The 17,475-nt window shown below is 45.5% G+C and overlaps 2 protein-coding genes across 4 annotated transcripts in view; one reads left to right on the top strand and one right to left on the bottom strand.

The window, feature by feature from the left end:
- NXPE3 (neurexophilin and PC-esterase domain family member 3) overlaps positions 1-17,475 on the bottom strand; it is a 71,919-nt gene that overhangs the window by 24,676 nt on the left and 29,768 nt on the right. The gene's annotated exons all lie outside the window — the stretch shown is intronic.
- LOC118676815 (acyl-coenzyme A thioesterase 13-like) lies at positions 15,188-15,822 on the top strand. The gene has a single exon (XM_036351315.1). The coding sequence runs from the start codon at positions 15,203-15,205 to the stop codon at positions 15,746-15,748; it is 546 nt and encodes a 181-aa protein (XP_036207208.1). The 5' UTR covers positions 15,188-15,202; the 3' UTR covers positions 15,749-15,822.

Raw genomic sequence — 17,475 nt, 5'->3', positions numbered from 1 at the left:
GAAATTCAAAATATAATAATAACTGAACACAATTTTTAATACAGGTCTAATGGAATTCTTTGCAGGGCAATACTTCAAGGTTAATGTTCCTTTTCTATTGCAAATGTTCATCTTTATAAATCACTAGAGGCCTGGTGCACAAATTTGTGCACGGGTGGGGTCCCTCAGCATGGCCGGCAATCAGGGCTGATCAGGGCATCTCACCCAGTCCCAATTGGGGCCAATTGGGGCCAATTGGGGCCGGCTGGTTGGGGGGGTAAGGGCCACAGGAGGCTGGCCAGCCAGGGGGAGGGGCCATGGGAGGCTCTGATCTGGGCGATCGGGGCTGGCCAGCCAGGGTAAGGGACCGTGGGAGGTTGGCCAGCCACAGGAGGTTGGCCAGCCACGGGAGGTTGTCTATGGGAGTGCACTGACCACCAGGGGGAAGTTCCTGCATTGAGCGTCTTCCCCCAGGTGGTCAGTGCACATCATAGCAACTGGTCGACCGGTCGTTCTGGTCGTTCGGTCATAATGGTTGCTTAGAGTTTTATATATATAGATTCTTACCTCTTGGGCTATATCAAAACAGGTGATGGACCAGATTTTACACTTACATGCAGATATTTTCAACTGGAAGGATTTCACTATTTCATGCAAATAGGAATGAGAAAAAAAAAAAGCTAGAGTACCAATACTCATATCAAACACAATAGACTTTTAAACAAAGGTTATAAGAGACAAAGGACATTTTTTTTTACAAAGGACATTTTATAGTGATAAAGAGATCAATCCAACAAGGGGATATAACCCTTATAAACATTTATGTACCCAACATAGGAGCACCTAAAAATATAAATTAAAAATTGGACAATAATACAGTTATTGTAGGGAACTTTAACACCCCATTGCTATCAAAAGATAGATCTTCCAGACAGAAAATAAACAAAGAATCAGTGGCCTTAAATTACACATTCGACAAGATGAACTTAATTGATATTTTTAGAGCTTTTTAGCCCAAAGCAACAGAATATGCATTCTGTCCAAGCACAGAGGGAACATTTTCCAGGATAGACTACGTATTAGGCCACAAAACAAACATCAATACATTTCAAAAGACTGAAATCGTATCAAGCATTTTCCCAACCACAATGGTAATAAAACTAGAAATCAATTACAAGAAGAAAACTGAAAAACACACAAAGACATGGAGACTAAATAACATTTTACTGAACAATGAATGGGTTAACAATAAGATCAAGGAAGAAATCAAAAGATACCTCGAGACAAATGAAAATAAAAACACAACAATCCAAAATCTATGAGACACAGCTAAGCAATCCTAAGAGAAAAATTTATAGCAATACAAGCCTGCCTCAAAAAAAAAAAAGAAAATTTTCCAATAATAACCTAACCTTACACCTAAAGGGATGAGAAAAAGAACAACAAACAAAGCCCAAAGTGAACAGAAGTAAGGAAATAATAAAGATTAGAGCAGAAATAAACAAAATAGTCTAAAAAAATACAAAAGATCAATGAAATCAAGAGCTGGTCAAACAGATTAAAGCTCTTGGGAATCTCACAAGAGGGGTTACCATCTGAATTAGATGTTTCAGTGACCCCGGAAGGCATGGGCTGGGCATTCTGACACCAACAGCAAAAGGAGCAAATGCCCCTTGGATTTTGGTCCCAACTATACAATGGGGCAGAGATCAGTTCCACCTCAGAAAGCAGCCATTTACTTTTAAGAACATCACTCCCAATTAAGGGGTGGAGAGAAAAATTATTTACAAGACCCACTTCAGCTGTTGTCCCAGCCTATACCCGCAGAAATGGCATGCATATTTGCAACAGCACAGAGCTCTCTCCACAAGTTCCTTGGGCAATGTGTTACATGCCATTCTAGGATCAATTTTTACAAGACCACTGCAGCCCCTACTGTAGAGCCCCCACAAGAGATGCCCCATGAATGAAAGAAGGTATTGTCCCCGTGCCCAAAAAAGCATGGTATTTTAAAAGCATAGCTACATGCCCTTTTGCCATCTTCCACCTGACACAAGTGGGCAAAGGTCATTGCCAAGGCAGTTAGGAAAATAAATTTGGCAGATGCCAGCATGGGGTTCTCTCCCTACCAGTGCTTGGGAACTGTTACACGAGATGTTCCACTGATCACATCCATTAGAAAGCTACGGCCTGATGCCTTAACACCAGAGCTGAAAAGGGGCCACGTCCACTACTATTCAGAGCTCCTGGAGACATTGAACCAAGGGAGGGGACACTTGAATGCGGGTTGGCTGGCAACTTCCCCCAGGTTGGATACAGTATTTCTTGCCAGTCAATCAGGTACATGGTCCCCACTGACGCTGCTGGAATCTGAGGCTAAACGTTGTGTATGACCACAATGGACTGGCTGTGTTTGCTCCATTGGATGAACCACGCCACACACAGACACATATGGTGGCTCCCATCCATTACCTGTCAAATAACGCACAAGGTTTTAGATACTGAGTGGACAGAAAAAGAAAACAAATCTTTAAAGGCTGGTGCCCCTCTGACTCCCAAAGAAGGTATCTGGATATGTGGCACACATATATGGCCTTATCTCCCTTATGGATAGACTGGTCACTGCACATGGGGCTTCCCTACCTTACCAAGGAAAATTTATGAGACTTTACCAGAACCCCCCCAAAACTTAAGCTGCTTTCAAGTCCCAGGGGACTCATAGTCTGTCTTGGAAGGAGTGGCTTGTTTGCATTGTCTCACCCCAATATACCAGTGTTAGTACAAAGCTAGAAATTCAAGCCTTGCCTAAGTTCACAGCAACTGCCTGAAATGATTCTAGACAGAGCATTTTCTTGCAGAACCAACCAAGAAACAGGGCAAAGGAAAAATGAGGTTTTGAAAAGTAGAATGGCTTTACATATTCTCACTATAGCACAAGCAGGACCTGTGCGCTCATTAAACAAGAATGTACCTATATACTTTCTTAGGAATCTAACACTACTGACCTCTTATCCCATATGAAAAATGCTATCAATAAGGCTGATCAGATTGCCTTCGTGGACTCATTTAGTCGCTGGCTTGCTTCTCTCCCTGGGGATTGTCTTATGCCTAGTAGGCTTACTCTGCTCCTATTGCTGCTTGTATTACTGCTGTGCTTTAAGCACGCAGACCACCTCCTGATATCTGGCCCTAGGGACTCCGAGGAAGACAGGCAGATAAGATTGTGTGGGCCGCAAAGATGTCAGAGGTGGAATGATTGATGTCGATGTGAACAAAACTAACTTCATTTCATTTCATTTTTTTAAGTTTCATTCTGAGTCCTTTGACCAACCTCACTGTCCTTAGCCAGCTTCCTTGTTGATGATTATTCTGATTTTCCAAGTTCCTGAAAATGCAGCCATAAATATTTTTGTTAGCAATACCCAGGGTCCACAGTTGACATTCAGCATTCGTTAAAAATTGAATGCCCTGACAATCGAAATAAATATCAAACTGGTAACCAGTAACGTGTTTTCAGATTTCAGCAGTTTACAAATGAAATGCTTTGCATTCTAAGTGGCCAATAAAAATAAATCCTGAATTTATTTGAAGGTACTTTCCCCAATCAGAACCTGTAACTTGAGCTTTCAGGCAAACATCGAGTCTTCTCTCTAGGTTCACAGAACCAGCCACTTATTAAAAAATTGAAAAATATTTAACATACAATATTGTGTGAGTTTAAGGTGAACAGATATTGATTTGATCCACTTATATGACGGTTATCATCTATCACAAGACCACCAGGGGGTATGTCCCCTGGTGCTACTGCATTCTTTGTCTTGTCAGTCATTAGCACCCAAGTTAGTACAGTGGGGCCTTGACTTACGAGTGTCCCAACTAACGAATTTTTCGAGATACGCGCCGTCTCTGGGCCGATTTTTTGCTTTGAGTTGCGAGCTAAAATTCGGGTTACAAGCCAGCTGCAGATACCCCACCGCTAGCTGGCGCAGTGAACGTCACAGTGAACGCCACATCAGCCCAGCATTCAATTCACTGTAATGGTGAAAATTGATTTGACATACGAGTAATTTGAGTTACGGGCTCCGTCATGGAACGAATTAATAAACTCGTAAGTCAAGGCCCCACTGTACTATGTTTAAGTACTGTTAACAGGGGTCTGCTAGCAGAGAATATCTGCACAGACTGCTCAGTCATTTATTGTGCTCCAACCCAATATAAATGACCCTATCATAATCCTGTTATAATATATGGACTCGTCTGCTTCGTTTGTAGGTCTTAAGATACCTTCTCCTTATGGTGGCCATCACATCTTTCTCCACCATCGCACAACCCTTGGCTGCCCGCCTCCACCTTGTCTCCCAGGCCATCCAGCGTCCTAGCACAGTCCGGTGATAACAGAATTACACAAGGAAAAGCAGCTTCCTGTCCTGGACAAACCAAGTTCCTTGTGCCTGATCCTGTCCACCTGGGTGAGTTCATCAGGGTCATCAGCAGCACTTACAGCCTTCGTCCTGACTGTGAAGACACAGCATGGTGCTCGTGTCCACACCAATTTCGGAAGTGTGTGAAGGTGAGGAGAGTGAGGATGGAGTCCCATGTGTGGTAAGTGCCTTTCAGGAGACATCTGGAACCAGAATGTTGATGTGAGACTAGAAAAAGGCAGCTATTCTACAATTTCTGTAAACCCTGACCGAGAAAATAACAAGAGATGTAACGGAGGTTGAACAGTTCATCAAACCACAGATCAGTAGTGTTCCTTCCTAGAGTCTTAGAAAATTGTTTTTGTACATCAAGCAGAAAAATCGAGCTTGAAATGAGCACACACAGCCTTGGGAGACTATCTTATTTAGCCTGGGTTATCATGTTTTCAGGTTTCAGCAGTTTACAAATGAAATGCTTTGCATTCTAAGTGGCCAATAAAAATAAATCCTGAATTTATTTGAAGGTACTTTCCCTAATCAGAACCTGTAACTTGAGCTTTCAGGCAAACATCAAGTCTTCTCTCTAGGTTCACAGAACCGGCCACTTCTTTAAAAATTGAAAAATATTTGACATACAATATTGTGTGTGAGTTTAAGGTGAACATATATTGACTTCATGCATTTATATGACAGTATGACTGCCACTGTAGTGTGGCGAACCCGTCTGACAGTGGGTGTTTGGCTGGAGCCCAGGAGGCCAGGCTGGGCTCAGTGCCTGCAGAGCTGGCTGGGGACAGGCATATGATGGGAAATGACACAGCTTCCAGAAAGTTTGGGCACAGAGAAGAGAACAAGCCTGCGGGCAGATGGAAGACGTGGGACCAAGTGAAGGACAGAAGCATGTTGAGTCATTGCTTCCAGAAAGAGTCCACTGAGAAGCAGGGCTGCAGTATGGGGCGTGAACAGCCTGGGTCTCTGAGAAGGCAGGGTGGCTCCGGATGTGGGAGAGGCACTTCTTACCATGAGGGGACCTGGGCTTCTCCAACCCATCCTCTCAGCTTGACCCTGGCATCCACAGTTGGCATATGGCATTGGTTAAAAATTGAAGAAACATCATGGTTGTTGCACAAATACTAATATGCTACCTTAAAACATTCCCAATGATGTAGATACTACAGAAAAAGTAGTTAAGCCCCTAACAATGTAACTTCAAAATGTCAAAATGAGGATTTAATTTGTGGTGAAATAATAAAATATGAGTGAACAATAATTTTTATTAAAAATGTGTGAATATGGTGTCTTGCTAGTTCACACTATCTCCACCCCAGGAGGTAACCCACATTCCATGCAGCTCCCTTTCTGTGTTGTTCTAGGGTGGGAGTGCCCAGGGATGTCACCCCTGCCTGTTTAGGCCTGTCCAAAATCTTCCAGGAGCCCCTGCACCTGCCCATACAAGTTCTCAAGAACAGCGGTCGCCAACCTTTCGGACCTCAGGGACCACCAGTGGTCCTCAGACCACCAGTTAGCAACTGCTGCTCCAGAGCATGGACCTCGGCCTGCCGCCCACACCACTGCGAGGCCAGCTATTGTAATGTCTCCCCCTCCTGCTCCAGGGCACAGGGCCTGTCTGTGCTCAGGGCCTGGGTTTCCTTCAGATCTTGCTCCCAGTCCCCCGCCTCAACTAGTGGCATGTCCAGGAAGGCCTGGTCCTTATCAAAGGCCCCCCAGGTGATATGCCACTAGGACATTAGGCTCAAGTGGGTCCCAGGAAGTTGGGCAGCAGGAGTCATCGACTGCCCTCGGTGGGGGGGCGGGGGGGGGACATCCAGGTGGGACACCTTGCTCTTAAGGTTCTTAAGTGCACCGGGTCACAGGACCCTGTGAGTGCTGTTCTGCAGGGGCCCTCAACTGGGTGTTGAGTCTACTGAGAGGTCATATAGAGGTGAGCTGAGGTCCAGGGCACTCTCATTGTTGTAAGTGGCTGCATTCTGTGGAACAAAACACCAAGGAGGAATCCAAGGGGCAGCCCTTGAAGGTTCCCAGGTGAACCTGGGCACATGAAGCTTTGACTGCAGTTCTGGGGTTGCCCTGGACTGGGTTGAGTACACTGAGTCCCTGGAGGTGGGCAGGGATCCAGGAGACTCTCAGCGGCTACCCTTGGTGGAAATGGAAGTCCAAGGAGATCTCGGATTTGAGGTCTGGAAGCAGTCCAAGGTTGAGACGAGTTGCAGGTGTAGTGCCAAGCTACCCTCTGCTGAGTGTGGTGTAAGGGGCAGGGCATTGGGTTGGAGGTCTCAGGGGGCCTCTCCTGTTTGGTAAAGGTCCACCGGCACTCCTGCATCCGCCCCCTCCGGACCAATGGGAGTGCCAGGGTAAATAGCCTAGCCAGGCTGGCCGCAGAATGGGATGAAGCTCAGACTTGGACCAGGGAGGAGCAGGAAGGTGGGTGCCAACATGAAGGTATAGCACAAGGGAGTGAGCAAGTGGTATGCCATCCAGGGAGGCACGTGACAAGGGGAAGATCGAGGTGACCAGCAGGAGGACCTGCAGCGGGCACGCCATCTCTCTGCTCATTATGGCCTTGGGCCTTTACCTGGGGCTTTTATAGCCACGACACCCTGAGTCAGAGGGCCTGCTCCACATCCCCTCACACCCCCCATGCACAGGTGCCAGCAGCTAGAGACCAGCTGCCAGGTTTTGCCCCCTGCAGCACCTGAACTTCTCTCTCTCAATGTAGTCTCTCTTTTTTTCATTGTCTAAAGTTTTACATATGTCTCCTTTTCCCCTAATTAACACCCCCCTCCCCAAGCCATTCCCAACCCAGGCAAGCCCCCACCTCCCCAGTGTCTGTGTCCATTGGTTATGCTAATATGCATTCATACATATTTGGTTGCTCTCTAAACCGCCCCCCCCCCCCACTCCCCTACCATTTGTCTCTGGATCTATTCTTGTTCATCTCAATGTAATCTTTATTTCACAAGTGGAGCATGGAGTAAGAGGGTCCCAGAGCAAGCAAGGGACAGGCTCTTGGTTATGTGGTGTAGGTCCTTAGTTCAGGTGTTTCCATGGTGATACTACAGGCTCCCTGGATGCTGATGTTACAGCTGCTCCTTTTGCTACTCGATGTCACTATGGAGGTTGAGTGCTGGGTAGACAGGCTGCAGGTGGCCTAGGGCAAGGACAGAGGAGGGGAGACTCCAAGAGGAAGGGTCATCATATTGAAGGTCCAGGGAGTGGGCTGCCAATCTGAGATGGAAATGCTGTACCTAGACAGCACCCCATCACCCCTCTTAGGCAGTTGTCTGCCTCCTCCCCATCACTGTGGTCTTCATTGAAGATTTTAGTCCCACTCACTGCTGGTACCACTACATCCCTGTCATCATTTTCAATGACTTTCACATCCACAAATGCACATGTGATGGCCACACCCCCTCAGGTGTCGCCTGGAGAGGTGGAGCCACAGGAGGGCGATGGAGCAGAAAGATGGCAACAGGGCCCTCCCTAATCACAGATAATCCAGACTTCTTTACATGAGAGAAAACTGCCCAGTCGTTACTATGCTGGCATTTTGTGCTATGCAGACACAATGACTCAAGGCTGCTTCCCCATTCCATAGCCCCCTGGGGAAGGGATCTACTGGACCTGCATCTCCCCACCAGCTTCTTCAGTGCCAGGCATGGGGTTCCTCACCTGTCTAGAGTCACAACTTCTAAAGGCTATAGAAACTTTTTCATTCTCCAACTGTCCCACCTCCTTCACTCCACTGGGCCTCGGCACGTGCTCTTCCTCATCCTGGAGTGTTGGCACCTGGCTAGTCCTACCCATCACTGCACTCTCAGTCATTTCCTTTGGAGTGTCCTCCGGAGCCCCCAGGAGGGCTTACCACTTGCTCACTCCCTTGTATGTGTGGGACTGCCTGATGCATGGCTTCTTTCCTCATGACACCGATCAACCTGAAAGCAAGCAGCCCTGTTTAGATTCCCCTCTGTACATCTCCCCCACCCCTGCCTCAGCACAGTCCCAGCACAAAGAAGGTGCTCACACCTGCAGAGATGTGGTGCATGAGTCTTCACGTTTCTGCTTCTGTGGGGTCAAGACCTCAGTCACAAGGTCCTTGCATAGATTTTCCACCCAGGCCTTTCCTCACTATAATTTCTGGCAGGTGACCACTGCAACCTAGAAACTGGGCATGACGAGAGAGCCAGCTCCTGGGGCTATGGGGAGAACCCCATGAAGAGCACATAAAATGCTCCGCTCCTTGCCTGCCACAGACCACCTCCTCATCTATCACAGCCCCTAACCAGATACACAGTACTCCAGATTCCCTTTGCCCAGGTCCTTGCTAGCTTGAGGAAATTCTTCCACTTTCCATTCACAGAGGTGGCTGATGAAGGAGGTTCCAGGACAATACACAGCTAGTACAGTGTCCAGCAGTGCTGGAAGCAACCCATTGTCTACATTATCAGGAATGTGTAAACAAGGAACCCAGAAGACTGATGGACCTTGAGCTTTGGCAAGGGCCAAAGCTATGCACCAATTGTTTAGTCAAGACAACGATGGCTCAAGAAATTTCCTGACCTAATAGTCTCAAAGTAAGTCTTTACTAATATTTACTGACCTTTAAGATAGTCTGTCTGCTACCAGAATTGTTGGCCTGACTAAGGGCAATATGTGTATCTAAAATTGAATAAAAGGCTGGCAGAGCCTGGGCACCAGTGAAGCCTTTCCTCTTGAGAAAGACTCTCCGCCTGGCCCCTTGTAATTTCAAATTCATATTTCTTGTCCAGTCTCTTCATTTGTGCACGGCCCTTCTCCAGGTCCCGGACCCAAGCCACACAGCAGAAAATAGGGAAATACACAGCAACTGTATCCCACCTTCCTGTCTTCTAGATGGAGATACCCTTCTCTTCCTCAAGAAGATACAGGTTAGATCCTGTGGTGCTGGATCCCCAGGGCAAGTGAAGTTATTAGGGGTGATCAGGGTAGATGATAAGAGCCTGAAGGCCAGTGGGGAGGATAGCCTATAGAGAAAGAAGATCCTGAATGAGACAAACTGTGGGCACAGTCTGAAGAGATGCAGACCCAGGAACACCAGAAGGATCTGAGCTCTGCCCCAGTTGGCTTGACCACAGCTAGACAATGGGTAGGGGAGACATCAGGGATTGGTGAGTGGACTGTAGGTGCTGCTGGTGAAGTGGACCCTAGGAGAGAGATTGGGGGTCATTGAGCAGCACTGGAGGGGTTGAGGTGAGAGCCCTGGGGTTCAATTGGGACTGGTCAAAAGGCAGAAGAGGCATGGGTGGGAGAATCATGGGCCTTCCTATGCTTGGTCCAGTAAGAACTCCTGCTGATCTTTCAGGGCTCAGTGCAAGTAGCCCTCCTCCCTGCTCTCCCAAGCATGTCAGTCCAGCTGGGCCTTGCCGGGCCAAGTCACGGCACTCCCTCCACTACTGCCACTCCCTGGGTATATGAGGAGAGGCAAGGTCATCATCTCCATTGTCCATCAAACCTCCATGCGGTGGCACTACTATAACCTACACTTTCCATCAACCCTTTTACCTTCCCAACTCCCCATTGGGAAGAGTTTGTCAGGTTTTCCATTTTTCATCAACCCATTTCACCCTTCAAGCCAATCAGGAAGAAGTCACTGCTCAATATTCTCCCAACTCCCATCATCCTCCCAACAACTCTCAGAGAGTTACATCATAATCTCCATTTTCCATCAAGGTACAGCAAATCATAACTTCATTATACCACAATCGAATTCAACCTGCCAACCACACATAGGGCAGGTATACTATCATCTCAATTATACCTCAACCACTTCTTCCACAGAAGCATATGCAAACTCAATGTGCTATCAACTCAATTTACTGTCCAGGTCCCCCATGAGGAGCCACTGTAATCTTCTCATTTTCCATCAATTCAATTCACTCTCACAATAACCTGTGGGAAACAGACTGTCATAATCTCCATTTTCAGTGAACTGGTTTCACCTTCCTAATCACCCCTGAGGAAGGCAGAGCATAATCTCAATTTAAATCAATACTATCCCTCCTCTCAGAGCATAATTTCCATCTTACATCAATTTTCTTCATTTCCATCTACTAATGGGGGAGGTGCTATCACAGTCTCCATTTCCCGAGGGAGGAAAGCAGGCACTCAGAAGATGAACTCCTTCACACAGGCACCCAGCTGGTAAGTGGAGGCTGCAGAACAAAAACTTGGCATTGGGCTCTGGCAACCATCCTCTACAGCCTGCTGGTGACATGAGTGTTCCATAGCAACCTTAAAAAATGTATATAGATGTGCTGCCAAAAATGCCTAAAAATATCTGAAAAGGAAATTGGAAATTATCTGAGCAGAGCCCAGCAATTGGGGATGGGAGCAGAGATGGGAAGAAACAATTTTAAAGGCCTCATGGCAAAGTGAGGAGCATGTGGAGGAGGAGGAGCTTCCCAAGGATTTCAACCGGATGCAGGTTCTGATGGGAGAGGCTCATACTTGGATCCCAGCTCATCTGTTGAAGGTGGTTAGCTATGTCCCCATCCACCCCAGACCCTGAAGTTTACCCAAGGAAGACACCTGTTTACTCAGGAGCCACACTGTTCAAGGGTGGCCACGTTCTTACAAGACCATTCTTTGAAAATTCTGGCATGATCAGCACTCCCTGAGTTATAAGCATCCTTTTTGGTCAAATGGATATTCACTGCTGCACAGAAATCTCAGATATTATCTCACTTAACAGTCTAAGCTAGAAATGGGCAACTGAGGGTTTAAGGGACCCAGGGAAACTTCCTCAACACGCCCAGCAAGTGTTCACAAGCTGCAGACATCATCTCTCCTGAGTCTGTGGATTCACTTCTTTGTCTCATGTCAGGGGACCCAGTGGCTCTCTGCTTCCTGCTCAGACCTGTAATCACTTTTTGCATGCACTGCCTCCCCCTAGTGCTGTATGGAGGATGAGACCATTCTGGCTCAGTGAGAAAGGCTTCTACCTACCCCACTACCCTCTAACCAGACCAACCTCCATGGCACCCAGAAGCTCTGGAGGCCCCTTCACCCCTTCCATCTTGATCAAGGTCTGCCCTGCCATCCGCCGACCTCCATAAGGTGTTCCTCCACTAGTCAATGCCACTGTGTCACCAGCCCCATTTTCTTTGGCCTGTCTGGACCCCCCACTGTATATACTGTGGCAGAAAACAGAATGGGCCATTTTCTGTAAAACACCAAATAACTCCAGGAACCCAAAAGTAGATTTAGGGAGGCAAAACTCAAGGTAAGCATGATCAAATAGGCTAAAACAATGGGGCAGCTCAGAGAGTATCTGTGCTGGAGTGGGTGAAGGTAGAGCCTAGAGTAAGAAGGTCCTGAGGAATGGCAGGAGCTTTGACCAAGAGCCAGGCCAGCTGATCTCTGTGCCCCCTCCCCACCAGCCAAGACTAGCAATGAAGAGGGTCTTCCTTCAAGTGGGCCATGGGAAGCTGGGGCTGGAGAAACAGTGAGAATACAATAGCTGGGGACCTGTGGGGCTAACCTACACCATCCCCCACCCCACACCGTGCAAGGAGGAGGAGTTACATCCTCAAGCCAAGAGCAGGTTGACATAGTAAAGAACTTGTTGTCTATAAAAAGTAATTTTTTGAAAAGAGCTTGGCTGATTGGAGAATGTAGTTGAAGGACAGATTAGTGAGCTGGACAATCACACTGAGAAATATTTCTAGAACCCAATACACAAGGATAAAGAGATAGGTCATAAAAAAAGACAAATTTAAGTGGCTCCAGCATCCACACACTAGGCATGATGCATGGTGCTGGGTAGCACAAAGGGGCAGGACCCAAAGGAACAGGATTTTCTGAGATTCCCAAGCCCAGGTAGGCAGGTTGAAAGGACCTGCCAACTGTGCAGGGCTAATTGAAACAGGGCAAAGGGAACAGGAACAAGCTCTCACATGGTGCCAAAAGCCCTCCCTCAAGGAGCTTTGTTAGCTTTTGAAAGGCTCCATCACTCACCTCATTCAGGGCTCTCCTCAGAGAGACCTTCCTGCATAACCCTGGCACCTTTCTCTACTGTCTTTCTTTATGGCAGTTGTCACTGCCTGGCATTATATGATTTATTGGTTTGGCTCACTTGTTTGTGCCCCATGGCTTATCATGTTCACAGTTACATGCCCAGCACTACTAGAGCAGTCCCACCACAAACTAGAAGTCCAATAGATATTTTTTTATAAACAAACAGAGGCTATATATTCATCTAAAAAAGCCATTAGAGACAAAAACTGCACTACCTACAAATTAGCAACACTGAATATGGCAAGGGAGCAATATTTCCAAGTGCTGAGGGAAAAGATCATGAGCTAGAATTTTATAGCCAGCCAAATGTTCATTCAAGAGTAACTGGGAGATAAATCTATTTCCTGACATACAAGGATTTCAAAAGTTTATATTCATGGTTTCTATAAGAACTGTTAAAGGATACACTCAGAAGAAGAAAACTGAATCTGGGATGCAAGAAGCAACGGTGAACAAAGAAACTACTAACATTTACAATTAAGTTTAAGGGCATATTAGTAAGGTACATGAGTTTAGTAATAAGGATTTTTTTAAACAACGATTTGTAACTTTAATAATCATGATTTCATTTTAATAATGATAATAGTTTTAAATGATATCTACATGGATGAGGCATGTGAGCTAAAGTCATTGGGGGCAACCTCTCTTTAGCACAGAAAAAGCTTAACAGCAATGTATCTTATTTAACATCCCCTACAGTGGCAAGTGCTCATCCTCAGATTTCTACACATGACATAATGCAGACTGGGGGCCTTGGTAATCTCCAGCAGCACAAATGGAGAGCTGTGGAGGAAGGTGGGTGAGCTGAAAAAGCACCAAACCAGGTGTTGGAAATTGATTGTGTCCTCCAATAAGATATATTGATATGCTCACCTTTAGGATCTCAGAAAGTGACCTTAACTGGAGAGAGAGATCTTGCAGATATAATTAGTTAAGATGAGGTCATGCTATAATAGGTTGAGTCCTAAATCCAATATGAATGGTGGCCTTATAAGAAAAGGAGAGAATGCCTTGGGCTACCAGAAATGGAAGAGGCACATCCTCCCAGAGAGCTTCCAGAGGGAGCCCAGCCCTGCAGACACCTTAAAAAGAACTTATACAACTCAGTAATAACAACAAAATCCAGTTTAAAAATGAACAGAGCCCTAAGAGCTGGCTGATGGAGTAGCTGTAAATCAGGAGATCCATGATGCCTCTAAGTGCTGGACCTAAGTGATGCCTCTCCCAGGGCTGGACCTAAATGGACACAGACCTCAGGTCCTGCCCTTCATCTCTTTCCCATTACACATTACCACACAACCTAGCTGCTGCCCCCTGGAGCAAGAGCACACAGATCCACAGAATTAGACAGTGATGGAGTAAGACCACTGTAAAACATGGGTAACAAATTGAACCCATATACTAATGCTGAATTGTGACAAAGATGAGCCAAAACCTGAAAATAAGATGGTAAACACACTAAACAAGGTAATAGAAATACTCACAACATAAAGCAAAACCAACACTTCATAAAAATAAAGAGATATTAGATATTAAAACTAGAATAATATAAATGACAACTACTATAGATGGATGGAGCTGAACGGTGATTTGTGAGGTGGAAGGTGAGATGAGGGAGGTCCACTGAAAACAGAAAAGAGAGGTCAGCAACATGGCAAATAGAAATAGAAGTGTTGACATTTGGATGACGACAAGTCTCTCAATGAGAGAAAAAGAGAAAAATAAATATAAATATTTGAGAAGACAATGAGTAATAAATTTACCAATATTACAGAAAGATGAAAGACCTCAGAATAAAGGGTTGAAGGAGTACCAAACAGGAATGGTAAGAAAAACTCCATACTAAGGCTCATTATAATGAGACAAAGAAATATGCAAAAAGCTCACAGAAAGAACAATTTGCCTACAACAGAGTAACAATCAGGTTGACATCAGACTTTCAGCAGAATTGAAGGGTTCAAAAATAATATAAAATAATGGTTTATAGTAGTGAAGGAAAATAAGCTTGAACCTAGAACTTTATATATGTCTAAGTTGCTGTTCAAGTGAGACGGCAAAGTAGATATTCTTAGGCACACAAAATCTTAGCATACAAAGACCCATATTGAAAACAATCTTGGAGGAAATACTCAAATATGAAGAGAGTCAAATCAAGGACATTACAACAAGGAATATAGGAATAAAGGTGCTTTGCCAACAAATTCAGAACCATATTAAAGAAAAGGGTGTGTGTGTGCGTGTCCAGATTTAAAAATCTAGACATATCTGCTTGGTGGGAGGAAGTGACAATAAAAAAAATGGGAAAAGGAACTAAATAGACATTTTTCCAAAGAAGACATCCAAATGGCCAACAGGTACATGAAAAGATGCTCAACATCACTAATCCTCAGAGAAATGCAAGTCAATTACCACAATGAGATAACACCTCACACTTGTTGGAACAGCTATCATCAAGAAGATAGATGCATCGGCAAGGATGTGGGCAAAAGGGAACCCTTGTACACAGTTGGTGGGAATGTAAATGAGCTCCTATGGAAAATAGTATGGAGGTCCTTCAACAAATCAAAATAGAATTACTACCATATGATCCAGCAATCCCACTTCTGGGTATACATCCAAAAGAAATGAAAAAACGTTTCTAAAAGATACCTGTACACGCGTTTATTGTAGCATTACTCACAACAGCCAAGATATGGAAACAACCTAGTGTTTACTGATGAATAAAGAAAATGCGGGCGGACGAATGGCGACCCGTGCGCGTCCTCTGCGTCCTTGTGCGTTTGCCAGCGCCTGGCTGCCCCGCGCCTCCAAGGTCCAGTGTTGCTCGGGGCCCGGAAGCCCGCGGACGTGTCACGATGAGCCTGACCCAGAACCTGCGGGAGGTGATGAAGGCCATCAGCGGGGTCCCCGGTTTTGACAAAGTTTTGGAAAAGGTGACGCTGGTCTCGGTGGCTCCTGGGAAGGTGACCTGTGAGCTGAGAGTCGAGGAGGAGCACACCAACAAGCTGGGCACGCTCCACGGGGGGCTGACGGCCACCCTGGTGGACAGCATCTCCACCATGGCCCTGCTCTGCACGGAGAGGGCCCTGCCGGGCGTCAGCGTGGACATGAACATCACGTACATGTCACCGGCGAAAATAGGCGAAGTGGTGGTGATCACAGCACAGATCCTGAAGCAAGGGAGGACGCTGGCCTTTGCCTCCGTGGACCTGACCAACAAGACGACCGGGAAGCTGGTAGCTCAGGGCAGACACACCAAGCACCTGGGGAGCTGAGGACGAAGGCCTCCCCACCCGGCGGGGGGAGTGGGACAGCTTCTTGTGCCTCCCTAATAAATCAGCACAACCAGCAGCAGCGAGAAATAGTGTTTTTAGGGGAAAGAGCAGAGACCATGTGGGATAGTGGGTGGCTCCTTTTTTTTTTTTTTTTTTTTTTTTCTTAAATGATAAGCCTCTTCAGTGTTAGCTTCTAACCATATGTATGCTACTGGGATGAAAAATTCTTAGCTCAGTGTTTTGAAAACGTAGGCAAAGAAATGAACAGGGCCACTTTGAGATAGGATTGCCTTAAAACTGACTTCTAATATTAATCTAGAGAAACAGAAATTAATGGTTAATCCTTAATGGTTAATCCTTCTCAGCTTTAAAATGCCATCTTACATTTCATTTTTTAATTTCAGTTTCAAGATTATGGAATTTCAGCCCTGGCCCGGTAGCTCATTTAGTTAGAGCATCGTTTCAACACGCCAAGGTTGTGGGTTCGATTTCGGTCAGGGCACATACAAGAATCACCAATGAATGCGTAAGTGTGTGGGACCAGTCAGTCTCTCCCTTCCTCTCACTCTAAAAATAAAGATTATGGAACTTCAAAGCAGACTGAGTGATGAGGCCTAGACTATCCCCAAGAAAGCTGGAGGCAAAGCACAGATGATATAAGAGCGTGGTGTGCTGCCCTTCCGATGACGTGTCAGGGGGCTGGCTTATTTCCCATTGGGGACGGGCATCCGTTAGAAATGTGATACATCACATAAACAAATTGAAAGAAAAAAACCACATGGTCATATCAATTCATGCAGAAAAAGCATTTGACAAAATTCAACACCCATTTTTGATAAAAACTCTCAGCAAGGTGGGAGTAGAAGGATCATACCTCAACATAATAAAAGCCATATATGACAGGCCCACAGCCAACATCATACTCAATGGACAAAAACTAACACCATTTCCCCTAAGAACAGGAACAAGACAGGGATGTCCCCTCTCACCACTCCTGTTCAACACAGTACTGGAAGTGTTAGCCATTGCAATTCGGCAAGAAGAAGAAATAAAAGGCATCCAAATTGGAAAAGAGGAAGTAAAACTGTCCTTATTTACAGACGACATGATATTATACATACAAAACCCTAGAGACTCCATCAAAAAGCTACTAGACTTAATACATGAATTTGGCAATGAAGCAGGATACAAAGTTAACCCCAAGAAATCTGAGGCATTTCTATACACCAATAGTGAACTTTCAGAAAGAGAGATTATAAAAACAATCCCGTTTACCATCGCACCAAAAAAATTAAGCTACCTAGGAATAAACTTAACTAAAGAGGTAAAAGACCTCTACTCAGAAAACTACAGGATGTTGAAAAAAGATATAGAGGAAGACATAAACAGATGGAAGAACATACCGTGTTCATGGATTGGTAGAATCAACATCATTAAAATGTCCATACTACCCAAAGCAATCTATAAATTCAACGCACTTCCCATTAAAATACCAACGGCATACTTCAGAGATCTAGAACGAACTCTCCAAAAATTCATCTGGAATAAAAAAAAGACCCCGAATAGCTGCAGCAATCCTGAAAAAGAACAAAGTAGGTGGGATCTCAATACCAGATATCAAGTTGTATTACAAAGCCACTGTTCTCAAAACTGCCTGGTACTGGCACAAGAATAGGCATATAGATCAATGGAATAGAATAGAGAGCCCAGAAATTGGCCCGAACCAA

The sequence above is a fragment of the Myotis myotis genome, unplaced genomic scaffold, assembly GCF_014108235.1.
Source record: "Myotis myotis isolate mMyoMyo1 unplaced genomic scaffold, mMyoMyo1.p scaffold_m19_p_2, whole genome shotgun sequence".
Taxonomy (NCBI): Eukaryota; Metazoa; Chordata; class Mammalia; order Chiroptera; family Vespertilionidae; genus Myotis; species Myotis myotis.
Note: the sequence above shows the minus strand (reverse complement) of the source record. Positions and strands in the feature narration are given on the sequence as shown.